Source organism: Chiloscyllium punctatum, chromosome 17 (assembly GCF_047496795.1).
Source record: "Chiloscyllium punctatum isolate Juve2018m chromosome 17, sChiPun1.3, whole genome shotgun sequence".
Classification (NCBI taxonomy): domain Eukaryota; kingdom Metazoa; phylum Chordata; class Chondrichthyes; order Orectolobiformes; family Hemiscylliidae; genus Chiloscyllium; species Chiloscyllium punctatum.
In genome coordinates, this window is record NC_092755.1 from 71,453,202 (window position 1) to 71,465,983 (window position 12,782).

Here is a 12,782-nt window from a genome sequence, read left to right on the forward strand (position 1 = left end):
AATGTAAGACTAAGCAGGTGGGCCCGAACTATTTACAATCTCTAAGGTGAGGGTACTGAGAATCTGAGATTGCTTATGATACAAAGTTAGATGGAACAGTAAGCTATTGGGAGGACATATAGAAACTACAAAAGGATATAGGCAATGAGTGGGCAGGGACATTGTAGATAAAATACTACACAGGAAGGCATGAAATTATCCACCTTGGAAGGAAAATTAGAAAAGCAGAATTTTTTGCAATGGTGATAAATTGGGCAATGTCAGTATTCAGGCCCCAGTATCATACACAAATCACAGAACATTAATTGACATTTTCGTGAGACATGAACTTAACTCATTTTGGACTCCTGTGAAACTCCATTTCCTAATAGACCATGAGTTTTGGCTCATATGCAGAGCAGCCATTTCTGTGCCTGAAGGAGTCAGCTATTTAAAAAGCATGAGAAAAGACCTTGCTTAGTGTTCTGCAAGGGACACCCCAGGCCTACAAGATCAGAGACCAATGGGAGAAACCACTGAGAGAAGACCAGAGAAACTTGGCCAATATGGCTTGGAGCTGCAGTTAGCATGCTTGCGCTTTGAGGGCTCAGAGAAACACTGGGAGTCGTTAGGTGCAGCTAATAGTTAGGGATAGGACTCAGGAAGCCCTGGGAGCCATTCCTTTCAGGCCCAGAAGAAATAATTGGGACCTATGAGAGTGGTAGAATGTCATTGGCTCTTACTGCTGGCTGGTGGGAAAACAATAACCCCTTTAAGAAAGAGTGTTCTGCTCAGAGTGGCTAGACAGCTGGTTGTGTACCAGAAAGTCGGTGCTGTACTCTACCCTTCAGACTTCAGGAGAGTACAGGCTAGGGAAGAAATTGAACAATTTGGAGGTGAGCAGGCATTGAGGTTGTCAGACTTAAAGAGTTAAAAATCACACAACACCAGGTTAAACCAAGACTTAAAGAAGCTGGACTTTTTTGGATCCTGTTGAAATCTAAGTGGAAGACAGTGTTAACAAGATCTTGTAACTCAGGGATTATTGACAGGTGAGTTACTGGCAAGTCTGTGGAATCAGCCTTGGTTGTACCTGCCATTCAATGTGTAATATGGTCGTGTTGAGGCACAATTTTCCTCCTAATTCGTATTTCCCTTGTGTTAATTCTGGATGCTGAAGTATAAGATAGATATTATAGATTGTTTTCTTTCTGGTTTTGTATAGTAAAGTTTATTTTGTTTAACTTGAAACTGTGCAATCCTATGGCTTTATCCTCACGGTAAGTACTCTGAATTTCAAACTTTTTTTTACTTTTAAATAAATAAGTTGCTAGTCCCCAACCAGATAGTAACATACATTTGGGGTTCTAATCTAGGATCATGACATGGATACAGCAAGCAAAAAGTGTTTTAGCTTTTATTATAAAGAGATTGAAATATAAGAGCATGAAGTCTTATTTTAATCTTATAGAGACTTGATGAGACCACACCTGGATACTTTATAGAATTTTAGCTTTTGCCTTCATCCCTCAGAAAGGATATGCTTACCTTGGAGAAAGTGCATCAATCGTTCACTGGACTAATTCCTGGAATGAGAAGGTTATCCTGGGAAAAAGTTTTTAATATACTGTATTCCCTGGAATTTAGAAGAATGACAGGTGCCCTCATTTAAATATCTAAGATTCTCAATTGTTATACATGGGAGGATGTTATTCCTAGCCGAGAAATCTGGAACATATGCTCACTGAAGTAAAGTTTGATCATTTAGGTCTGGAGATGAGAAGCAATATCTGCTCTGTGATTTGGAACTTTACATTCTAAGTAGAGAATTCTAATGAACATTCAGTCACTGACTATATCAAAACAGAGGGGTTTTGGACCATTAGGTGATTAGGGTTCCCCTGAGTGTAATATGGGAAGATTGCACTGAGGTGCAAGATTAGCCTATTATTGGATTGAACAGCAGAACTACCTTAAAAGAAGCATGGTTTTCTCCTGCTCTCTTTTCTTATTCAGCTTATGTAATCTCTCCTACATTGGATCAGCATCTGTTTTTTCCCTCATGTGAAGTACCTTGGGTAATTATTTTCTGCATTAAAGGCATTATATAAGTTGTTGAATTTTTTGATGTTTTTGGTAGCAATGCATTTACTGGAATATCATAACTGGTTAAAAAAAGTACTATTTAGGTTGTTGTTAACTTATACAGAACCTTTGAACTGCTCCTTCATTTCTTCAGTAATAAGCATTAGTGCATATTATTCACCCATTACACGATGCCTACAAAAAATATGCATGTAATTCATACAGATTAATTATGAATCACAAATACATAAAACATTTGGAGATGCAAGTTTCAATTCAGTCTCTACGCATCCTTGTGCAAATAACTGTTCATGAGATATGAAAAATGTTGAATCTTATTTTTCCAATACTGTTTCTGCAGCAGCAATTCTGTGCTTTACTGTGAATGCATATGATATTGAGTTACGAGTCTCATCAAACTACTATTGGAAATAGTAATTATTTTTTGAAAAAATCATGATCTGCTTGATGGGACTTAGAACCATTGGAATAATTAGCCTGGTTTAACAAAAGCTATCAAAGGCTTAGTACATCATGGGTAGTATCTATCTTTGTGTCTTCCTATTGACATCCCCTGGTTATGTGATGGATATCTTGGTTAAGTTCTCTAGAAAGTCATTTGTATTATGACTGGAGGCTTATTAGTGTAGTTTTGTGCTCAGCATACACTTTGATTAAATAGCATCATTCTCAGCAGATTTACACTATTGCAGTTGAAATTCCTTCAGCCACTTTTGTTTAGTACAGTTGCCTGGAGAGCCAAATATAATTTGGATTTTATTAAAGATAACCCCTGAAGCTGTCTGTAGCACTGCAATTTTTTAAATTAAATTTCCTATCTGTTTTCTCATTTTTTGAGGTGTTACTTCTTATAATTTCTAACATCCATTTGGTGCAAAATGTTGACATGATGCTTTTGTGAATCCTTTGTAATGTTCTTTCTCTGAAAACTTCCTTAATTGTCAGGTTTCTGGTGGCTTTCACAGACCAATTGAAGAAAACAGCAGAGGTGCATTGGGTATGTCTTCATATTATCTTTGCTTTGTCTAACACATATAACCAAGATCTGCATATATTTTCATTGTTGGTTTTTAATTTGAACTGTTTGCAGAAAGGGAGCTTCAATAGCTAATTGTTTTGTCATTTTTGTGAACAAATGCATCTTTTCCTGGTGCCTTTCTGCATTGAATCCTGCTGAGCGTGACCTCCATAAGCAATTGTAGACACCTCCTCCTGGTTTTGATGTTTGAGGCCAAAAGCTGGGTTTCAACAGATTATTTAACTTTAGGGCATTATAATCCATCCTGACTTGATGACCACTTGCAAGGCCGAAGAGGTAACGATCGAAAGCCAAAAAGGTGCTGATTTTTTTCCCATGCCTTCAACAACAAGAAACAGGAGCCATTTTAAAATCATTTTGCCAATGCTTCCACAGACTTACAATATTCTCCTTGTCAATATGTTATGAAGTCTGAAGACTTTGCCAAACAAACATGACTATTAACTCACTGATTCCTGTTAGTTATATTTTTTTTCCAGTTTAAGTGGTCTTTTAGATTTGCTGTTATTTGTATTTATAGTAGTCATTCCAGTTAATGGGTGGAATAGAAGCTTCAGCATTAATATTAATGTTTCACGGAACTAGAGTAAATATTTTATTCTGCTTATTTATGCAGAATTTCAGTTTTATTTTTGCAGTTCTTTAGAAACAGGAGTAAGTAATATGGCTATAATATAACAAAAACAATAGCGTGAATGTGATCTGTGTATTTATAGCAGGGCACTGCAGTGAAGGTTTCAGCATATATGATGTTCATTTCCATTTCACAATAAGTAAACAGAATCCATACATACTGATTATCAAGGTCAGTTTTCCAATTTTATTTTAAGAATACATAGTTCTCTTTTCAGAAAATCTTCATTTGTGTTCTGTTTCAACATCTAAGAATCACCATGGCTGAAGCTATTGTGCACTAAAAGATCGGAAATCAGAAAATTAAACACATTCTTTCCAACTAATGATATATTTTTCACTGTCAAGAGCTGCCCCCCCGCCCGCCCCACACCAAGGAATAAATAATCATAGGCAATAACCATCTCTCGAGCACAAAATATGGGAACAGCTGACCTGTTGGTAGAATTGTTGAATTCATTGCTTCTCTGCATGAACACCACTTAGAAGAAACACTGATAATAGCATGAGCACAGCAGGCATGTTTTATGGTAGACTTCATTGTCTGTAATCAGGCATGGCTTGAGGCCATTACTGCCCTAGCTGGCCAGGAATTGACAGCCATAATTACCAAACTGGGCATGTGGGCAACCAACAAATGAGTAAAGTCTACTCGGCTTCCATCATTTCCGATGAAACACTTTTGCCCGAAAAGTCGATGTTCTTACTTCTCGTTTGCTACCTGACCTGCTGTGCTTTTCCAGCACCACACTCTTGACTGTTATCTCCAGCATCTGCAGTCCTCACTTTTGCCTTGGCTTCATCATTTCTAATCTACCTGTCTGAGGTGTCCTTGTCCTTGACAGTATTGATAGTGGAGACAAAGACCTGTCTTCACATTAAGGATAACATCCATCATGTTGTGTGGCACTACAGTCATGCTAAATGTATAGATTCAGAACAGAATGAGCTGCTTAAATCTGGGCATCTATCCATGAGGTTTTGGCAATCAACAGCACAGCAGAAATGTATTTAACCACCAACTGCAATCTAATGCCTGGATATTTCTCACTCTGCCATTGCCATCAAACCATCAAACCAAACTTGAATCATTGAGGAATGCAGGAGTTCATGCCAGGACCAATACCAGAAATATTTAAAAAATAACATTGTCCAGGTCTTGCTGTATACAGGCACAGACTGCTTCATTATCAGAAAGGTTACAAATGGAACTGAACACTGCAGCTGTTAGCAAATATTCCCACTTCTGACTTTATGATCATGAAAGTCACTGACAAAGCAGCTAAAGATGCTTTGACATGGGGACTAACTCTGAGGAATTCCTTGCTGATGTCCTGTGGTTGATATAATTAACTTCAAACACTCACATCCATTTTCCTTTGTACTAGTTATGATTCCAACTAGTGAAAGTTTTCCTCTGGAGCACATTGACTTCAGTCTTCAATGTTCAACTGCTTCATGCCGTGTTCAGTCAAATACCACCTTGATATTAAAGGCTGTCATTGTCACCTCACATCTGCACTTGAGCGTGTAACTTTGTTTGCATCAAAGCTGTAATCAGGTCCAGAAGTGAATTTGCCCATTTTGAAACTAAGGTTTGATCAGTAGATGATTTGAAAGTGCTGTTTGCTAGCATTATTAAAAGCCCTTGCATCACTTTGATAATTGAGAGCAAACTGATGGTCAGTATTGGAATGGATTGGATTTGTCTTGCTTTTTTTGGACAAGGCAAACCTGAACGATTTTCCAAATTACTAGCTAAATGCTATTGTGGCTATACTGGAAAAGGCCAGTCAATCCTGAATGTATCCCAAAGTGTTGGTCTTTGTTGGTCTGACCTACCATGACAACAGGTATACCTGGAAATGGTGATGAAGCAGTTTAGGATGTTTTATTAGATAGTACTTATACATTAGGCTGTTGCTTGACTTGTCTATGAAATAGCTGTCTTAATTTTGACATAAATATTTGAAGAGGACTTTGTGGGATCACGTAGTTTGGTTGTGTCTTTGTCGTTTCTGGTGCTGATGATTATGTTGAGTTGTCCATTCGAGTTTGTTCTTTTTAGACTCTTCTGTAACAATCAACACTACTAGAGTGACCTGCTAGATACTAGCCAGTTAAGTCAAATGATATTAGTCTAGAACAGAACTGTGCATTTTACAGCCCGCGGGCCATATCCTGTCCGGCCCGCATGAGGTCAATCTTAAATTAGAACATAAATGAAAATGTACTTATGTCATGCACGCAATACAACTGTGTTGCTTTGTTTTGAAAAGGATACATTTTTTATTTACATATGGATGCACATGCGCGTGTATGTGCGTACGTGAACAGCTAAAAGTGATGCTCGCTGGCTAGCCCTCAACATGTTAGCTTACGCCAAGACAAGTTATGTCATATCCCACAAAATCGCCAGAAACAGTAAACCATTTTCTGATGGAGAGTTTATTAAGGAGTGTTTGTTGAACTGTGCAGAATTGATATGCCCGGAGAAAAAGGAGGCATTTGAGAATATGCCCCTCTGCCGACGCACTGTAATGAGAAGGATTGGGGACATTGCGAGAAATCTGGAGCTTCACCTGCAGCACAGAGCGGTCAACTTTGACTTTTTTTCCTTGACTATGGATGAGAACTGCGACATACGTGACATAGCCGAGCTACTCATCTTCGTGTGTGGGACAACTACGGACTTTAAAATCACGGAGGAGCTGGCAGCCATGTAGTCAATGAAATGAACAACAACTGGTAATGATTTGTTCACGGAGGTAAATGCATGTTTGGACACATTGGAACTAAAATGGGACAAGCTGGTGGGTGTGACAATGGATGGTTGTCCAAATCTAACGGGAACAAATGTTGGACTCTTAAAGAGAATGCAGGATAAAATGACAGGAATTAACCCTGAACAGAAATTGGAATTTTTGCATTGTATTATACATCAGGAAGTGTTGTGTAAGTCGGTGTTAAAAATTAACCATGTGGTTGATGTTGTAACTAAAATAGTTAACTTCATCAGGGCAAGAGCTTTGAATCACAGGCAGTTTGTTGCACTTTTGGAGGAAAGTGAGACTGAATATCGTGACATATGCTACCACACAGCTGGCAGGGGGCTCAGCCTGGGCAAAATGCTGAAAAGTGTATGGGACCTGAGAGAAGCGATTCAAAATTTCTGTGTGAAGAAATGGAATGGCATTCCACAGCTTTCAGATGCAGACCGGATTGCAGACCTTGGTTTTGCTGTTGATGTGACTGCACTTATGAATGAACTAAATGTGAAACTGCAGTGCAAGAGCCTTTTTGTGCATGAATTGTACAACATTGTGAAGGCTTTTATGAGAAAGTTGCAGTTTCTGTCAAGCCAAATGGAGGACAACATTCTCACCTACTTGCCAACACTGAACTTTTCACCTTCAGCTGATCACCTCCACAGGTACTCATCTATGTTAGAAGCTCTGCATGGTGAATTTTCACGGTGATTTCAAGACTTTAAAACGGTTGAGAATGAAATGCACATGGTTTTTTTCCCCATTTACATGCAATGTGGAGAATGCACCTAGTGATGTTCAGCTTGAACTCATCGACCTGCAGTCTGACACACTTCTGGCAGAGTACTTTAGGTCAGTCTCACTGCTTGATTTTTACTCTTCCCTCAAAGAGGAGAACTTTCCAAACATGAGGAGGCATGCTCAGAAGATTCTAGTCCTCTTTGGATCTACCTATATATGTGAACAGACATTCTCAGTAATGAAGTTCAACAAATCCAAATCCCGATCCTCTTTCACTGATGATCACCTCACAACTGTCCTTCGCATATCCACCTCAGACATTCAACCAGGTTTCAGTCACTTGTTCAAGCCCAAAACAGACTGGATATTTCTCACTAAACAAATAAAATGAACTGGAAAACATCAAAAGCACTTATTGCTTTTTGTATAGAATTGTTTGTTGTTTGTAATACTGAACAATAATGAAACAACATTTCATTATTGGTTTGTGAGATTAACATGTTAAAAATAAAATGAAATACTGAAATTATTGTTTTTACTGTTTATTTCTTCTACATATTTGACCTACTCCACAATTTCATATCTTTATTCTAACAGAATATCCTTATTCTTTTGATTATAAGTTTCAGTACAAAACTATATAATTTAGTACTTTTTACAATGGGAGAAAATTAGTACTGAGCAGAATTATGTTCAATTTATTGTTGGTTCGGCCCTCCAACACAGCTCGGGTTTCTCATTTGGTCCCTTGGAAGAATTAATTGCCCACCCCTGGTCTAGAGTGTGGGGATGAAGGCACATAGAGATCAGATTGAGTAATGACAAAAGATTTGCTTTCCTAAAAGATATTGATAAACCAAATAGATGCGTACAACTGTATATTCAGTATATTCATGGTCAACATTGCTGATACGATATTTTTATTTCAAAAGTATTTATGTTACAGAGTTTACATTCCATAACTTCTCTAGTGGGATTTGAGCTCATAGTTCAGTCATCTGAATTCCTTATCTACTAACAAAACTATCGCATTATGATAGTCTGTACTAACTGGATGTTCCACAGATGATTCGAAAGCAAGTAATTCTGATTATCAGTTCAGTGAACCGTTGTATTTCACTTAACCATTTCATACCAATCTTCTTTAAAGTCACAAGTATAGCTCTCTGTTATTAATTGTTACCAATTAACATCAGAAAATCAAATTACCATTATAAAGTAACTTCCTCAAAAACTTGGCTGGTAAAGAAAGCGGGCAGGTTTTCCATACAGATTGCCACTCTGGCCCTTTTTTTCTGAAAGGAGGGAGCGTCACATTTCTGGGAGGAGATTCCAATCATACTTCCATTCTGACCATTCTCACAGACATGTCAGAGGCAGGCAAACCACAATCTTTTTTCATAGCAGTCAGCAGGGGTTCAGGTACACAGGTTGTGCTGTTGGTGTTGATGGTGTTTGGAGGTATGGGAGTTGGTGTTGGTCAGGACAGTACAGTGGAGTTTGGGTTGGGTCCTGCTGCAGGGCGATGGTTGGGTGCAGTTACTTTTGTCTGAGTAACTACTTTACTTAAATACATTGAGTACCTTCCAGATGAACACTGATTCCCCAACAGAAAGTACAAAGTACAATTTCCAGGACATGTCCTTTGGTTCGTGCTTTGATGGTGATGCACAACTCCCATTTACTCTGGGATAATGATGACTGGTCAGCAGAAAGTCCAGGCCATTACATCTTTCAATAATAAACAATGCAAGTTTAAAACCTGATTTCTGGTAATTTGACTGATCTCAGCCCGGGAATACAAAAGGAAATGTTGAAAATACTCAGCTGCCTAATTGCAACTATGAACACAGAGTAAATGCTTCAGATCAAGCGTCTATTTCTGTCTCCTCTACCACCAGACCTACTGAATACATTAGTATTTTCTCATTTTATTTCTGATAACTAGCATCCTCAGTATCTTACTTTTGTTTAATTAGCTATTAACCTGACGTCATTCCCACCCCATCCAAAGTTAGCATAAAAAAGGTCTGTCACCTTTATGTTATTACTAAACAGAAGGTTATTTGAGGGAAAGATGGAATCTAAACGTAATAGATTCCACATTAGAGTAGGTGTCATCTCTTGCTTTCTCAGTTGAAAAATAGCCATTTTGGTGAGATATCAAAGGTGGCCTTTGCTTCTGGAGTTGAATTTCATTAGAAATGGAGGGGTAAGAATGGAAAAGTGGGTCAAAAGATATTTCTATTGATAACAGACATTTGGTATGATAGATTACTGAAGGGTTTTCAACTAGGAGGAAGTGAGGACTACAGATGCTGGAGTGTCTTTCCCATCTATCTGCTCCACCCTCCTCTCCGACCTATCATCTTCTCCTCCACCTTCATCTACCTATTGCATTCTCAGCTACCTTACCCCCAGCACCACCCCCCTCCCATTTATCTTTCAGCCCCCCTGGCCCACAAGCCTCATTCCTGATGAAGGGCTTATGCCCAAAACATTAATTTTCCTGCTCCTTAGATGTTGCCTGACCTGTGCGTTTCCAGCACCACACTCTCGACTCTGAAGGGTTTTCAGTAAAACAAATTTATAGAATGTTAGTTAAAACTATTTCTCAGCAATTATTAACTCTAACGTTAAGATTTTAAGCTATAATATTTTCTCTTAGCTGCTGCAGTAGTGAAATGTATGTTTGGGGACACATTTTTAAAGATATGATTATTCAGTGTACCCTGGAGGGTTTTGAAGTTGAGAATGTAAATGAGTAATTAAGGCTAGTTCAGATAATTTGATTCAAATGTAAACTACTGGAGTAAAGGTAGTTCTTTAAACCTGAAAAAGATTGAGCATGCTTCAAGTAAAATTTAGTCATGTAATTATTTTACTGCATCTCCCAAAGTTCTAAACAAGCTTAATTGTAATCTTTTACATGTATTATATCCTATTTTAGAGTGGGAGATGAATAAAAACTCATTTGACATGTTGTATACAAATATCCATGTACATATATATATATTAAATATTATTATATATTTAATATTATATATATTAAATATTATTCATCCTGTATTTTATTTCTTCTTTTCAAGCCATTTGCTAGCAGTAAGATTCATGTGCAACCTCAAGGTAAGGTGTGCAGACTGTTTCACTGACAGAGTCAGTAGCCTTTTCAGCATGGTGTTATGAATTTTATTGTTTATTATTTGCTTTTGCATGAATTTGCAGCAATATTTTGTTGAAACTTTTTAAATTGGGAATTTTTATCCACAATATAAGTATGTGAAGCTTTATTGCATTAATTACTTTGCATGTTTTTCATAGACCTACACAAACAAAATACCATTCACTGTCTCAAACATACATTCAGTGAGAGCCAGAAATCAGTGTTCAGTTTTGTGATTTGTAGTGAACTTAAAATTACATATCATAAAAACCTGTCAAATATTGTCAAAACATTTGAGAAATTAAATGTGATTACATTTGGTTAGCAATAAAACCAGCTGCGGTACTTTTCTAGCAGTCTGTCTATATAATTTCTTCACTTAAATGTACCACTATGATGTGACTTGCTTGTACTTCCCTATGACGACTGGACGAGTACAGTAAGTACAAATGGCATGCCTTTGGGGTGCAGTAGCTAAAGCATTAATGGTGTTATATGTCATTTTTGAATGGATTCGACTTGAAGATCTTGGTAATTAGAATAAAAATAAATTTTGCAGCGTCATGCCACTACATTTATGAATGGATAGAAAAAAAACAAAATAGGATGTAACTTCCCAGATTTGTGCTACATTTTCATTTAGATCAAAAGTCTTTACGTGCCTGATGCTCAAGCCCTTGAGCTAAATGTGTAATGCCCCTGACTGCTTATGTACCTGCAGATGCCATTTGATTAATGTATACATTGTAGTTGAGATATATCTTTATTTTTTCTGGAAAATATTTCTCTATGATAAAGTATCCCTGAGTTGTTGTCTATCCAAAGAAATTCATACCTTTGATAACAGCATATAAGTCAACCAAGCGTTTAAGACTCTTAAATATTTTGGTGCCAAATCTCGTATTACATCCTATACTCAGCAGTGGGCCATGTTGTCTAGAAGATATATAGGATTTGAAGACATGCTCACAGAGAGCTTGGCAAACAAGGTCAAAAATGGATGATCCGGCAAAAACAATGAAAGACAAAGCTGGTTTGAAAGTTGTAGCTTTTGCTAGCACATAAAATAATGGCTGCAAAGAAGGAATTCGGTACCGGAAAGAACTGGCTCGTGAATCGAAGAAGATTGTATTCACCCTGAGGAAGATGCCCCAAACCATATGCGCCAGGAGAACAGCAACCAGCCCCTGGCTTAATTTTGAAAAGCATATATTGAAATGGGTCCTTAAAAAACTTCAGGATGATTACAGTGTCACCAGGAATGCAGTCAATATGTGTGCACTTCAGTGGATCCAATCAAACCCAGAACTCAGCAAACATTGATGAGCAGCAGCTAGTTGGTGTAGCTGCTTTATGTGTTGTGGTAGAATACCAAGATTGCTCAGAGACTACCAAAAGCTGATAATGCAAATTTTATCAGTTTCCAGCAATTTACCATCAGATAGCAGCAAAAAAACTAGTTCCCAATTTGTTATGTTGCTATTATGGATGAAACAGATTTTAAAATGATTTGATTGTGGTTAATGGTATCATTGTTGAATTAATTCATTCAATGTATGTGTCACATTAATATAAATTACAGGTGTTAGGCTTTATCACATTTGAAACTTGTGACCACCTATATTAACATCAATTCACATTGTATGCTACACATATGTCAACTCACATTTTTTAAAGGCTTTTCAATAGTATTCTGTGATCTATGGTAAAATATTACAGAGGCCATCTGCACCTCTCATCATAGATTCTTAATGACATATAGAAGTGCTGGGATAGGGTAAAGAAAATTGGTCACAAAGGAAACCTATCTTCACATGGAGGATACCATCCATCATGTCGTGTGACACTGCCACTGTGATAAACAGGGTAGGTTTCAAACAGATCAAGTGATCAAACTGGGCGGCCAAATGACCCTCTGGGCCATCAACAGCAGCAGAATTGTATTTCACCATAATCTTAGCTTTGCTTATCCCTCACTTAATCAATATTACCAAATTGATGAATCAGTTGAAAGTGCAAGAAATCCGTGCCAGGAGTGTACCAGGCATATTTATAAATGAGGTATGAAGCCTGAAGTTCCAACTTAGGACACCTTGCATGTTAACACCATAGCAGAATGCAATAGACACTGCTAACTGATTCAAAAATCAATAGATTAGATCTAAACCCTGCAGTCCTGCCACATTAAGTTGTGAATTGTAGTAAATAATTAAACAACCAACAGGACAAAGAGACTCCTGAAATATCTCGATCTTCAACAATGGGGAGGCCCAGCACATCAGTGCAAAAGACAAAGCTGAGCATTTGTAATTGTCTTTTAACTCTGATGCTCCAACTTTGCCTCCTTTTACGG

General features: G+C 37.6%; 1 protein-coding gene across 2 annotated transcripts in view; it reads left to right on the forward strand.

The window, feature by feature from the left end:
* glt1d1 (glycosyltransferase 1 domain containing 1) overlaps nt 1-12,782 on the forward strand; it is a 99,058-nt gene that overhangs the window by 24,232 nt on the left and 62,044 nt on the right. For both annotated transcript variants that reach the window (XM_072587402.1, XM_072587403.1), the window contains exons 4-5: nt 3,031-3,082; nt 10,356-10,392. In XM_072587402.1, coding sequence (XP_072443503.1) covers nt 3,031-3,082; nt 10,356-10,392 — 89 coding nt within the window. The remainder of the gene's footprint in view (nt 1-3,030; nt 3,083-10,355; nt 10,393-12,782) is intronic.